At 63.9% G+C, this 438-nt stretch overlaps 1 protein-coding gene across 1 annotated transcript in view; it reads left to right on the plus strand.

The window, feature by feature from the left end:
• SEMA4G (sema domain, immunoglobulin domain (Ig), transmembrane domain (TM) and short cytoplasmic domain, (semaphorin) 4G) overlaps positions 1–438 on the plus strand; it is a gene marked incomplete at its 5' end in the record, with an annotated part of 3,497 nt that overhangs the window by 1,503 nt on the left and 1,556 nt on the right. Inside the window, one exon of the mRNA XM_010290986.1 lies at positions 4–124. Coding sequence (XP_010289288.1) covers positions 4–124 — 121 coding nt within the window. The remainder of the gene's footprint in view (positions 1–3; positions 125–438) is intronic.

The raw sequence follows: 438 nt of genomic DNA on the forward strand, positions 1-438 counted from the left end.
CAGGGGAGGGCTGGATCCACAAGGCTGTGGTGGTGGGCTCCAGCATCCACATTGTGGAGGAGGTGCAGGTGTTCAGGGACCCACAGCCTGTGGAGAGCCTGGTGATCTCCCATGCCCAGGTGAGGTGAGGGGGTGGAAGAAGTGAGGGGACACCACACATGGGGCATGTTTGTGCTGTGAAGCTGCCATTGGGCTGTTTGGGGAACGGGGGGCACACGACTCCTCGGTCACCCCAGCTTGGGATACCTGCCAGAGCCCAGCAGGGCAGCCTGGGGAAAGGGATTAAACTGGCCCCCACCTCCTTGCTGGGTTCCAGCTACAGCCATCGGCACAGACTGGAGCTGGGGGCCCTTCCCCCTGCACCCCCACCAAGAGAGAGCTGTGCTGGGGGGCTGGGGGTGGATCTCTGGGCACCACACAGCCCAGCAGCAGCATGCC

This window comes from Phaethon lepturus, unplaced genomic scaffold (genome assembly GCF_000687285.1).
Source record: "Phaethon lepturus isolate BGI_N335 unplaced genomic scaffold, ASM68728v1 scaffold31857, whole genome shotgun sequence".
In the NCBI taxonomy this organism is placed as follows: domain Eukaryota; kingdom Metazoa; phylum Chordata; class Aves; order Phaethontiformes; family Phaethontidae; genus Phaethon; species Phaethon lepturus.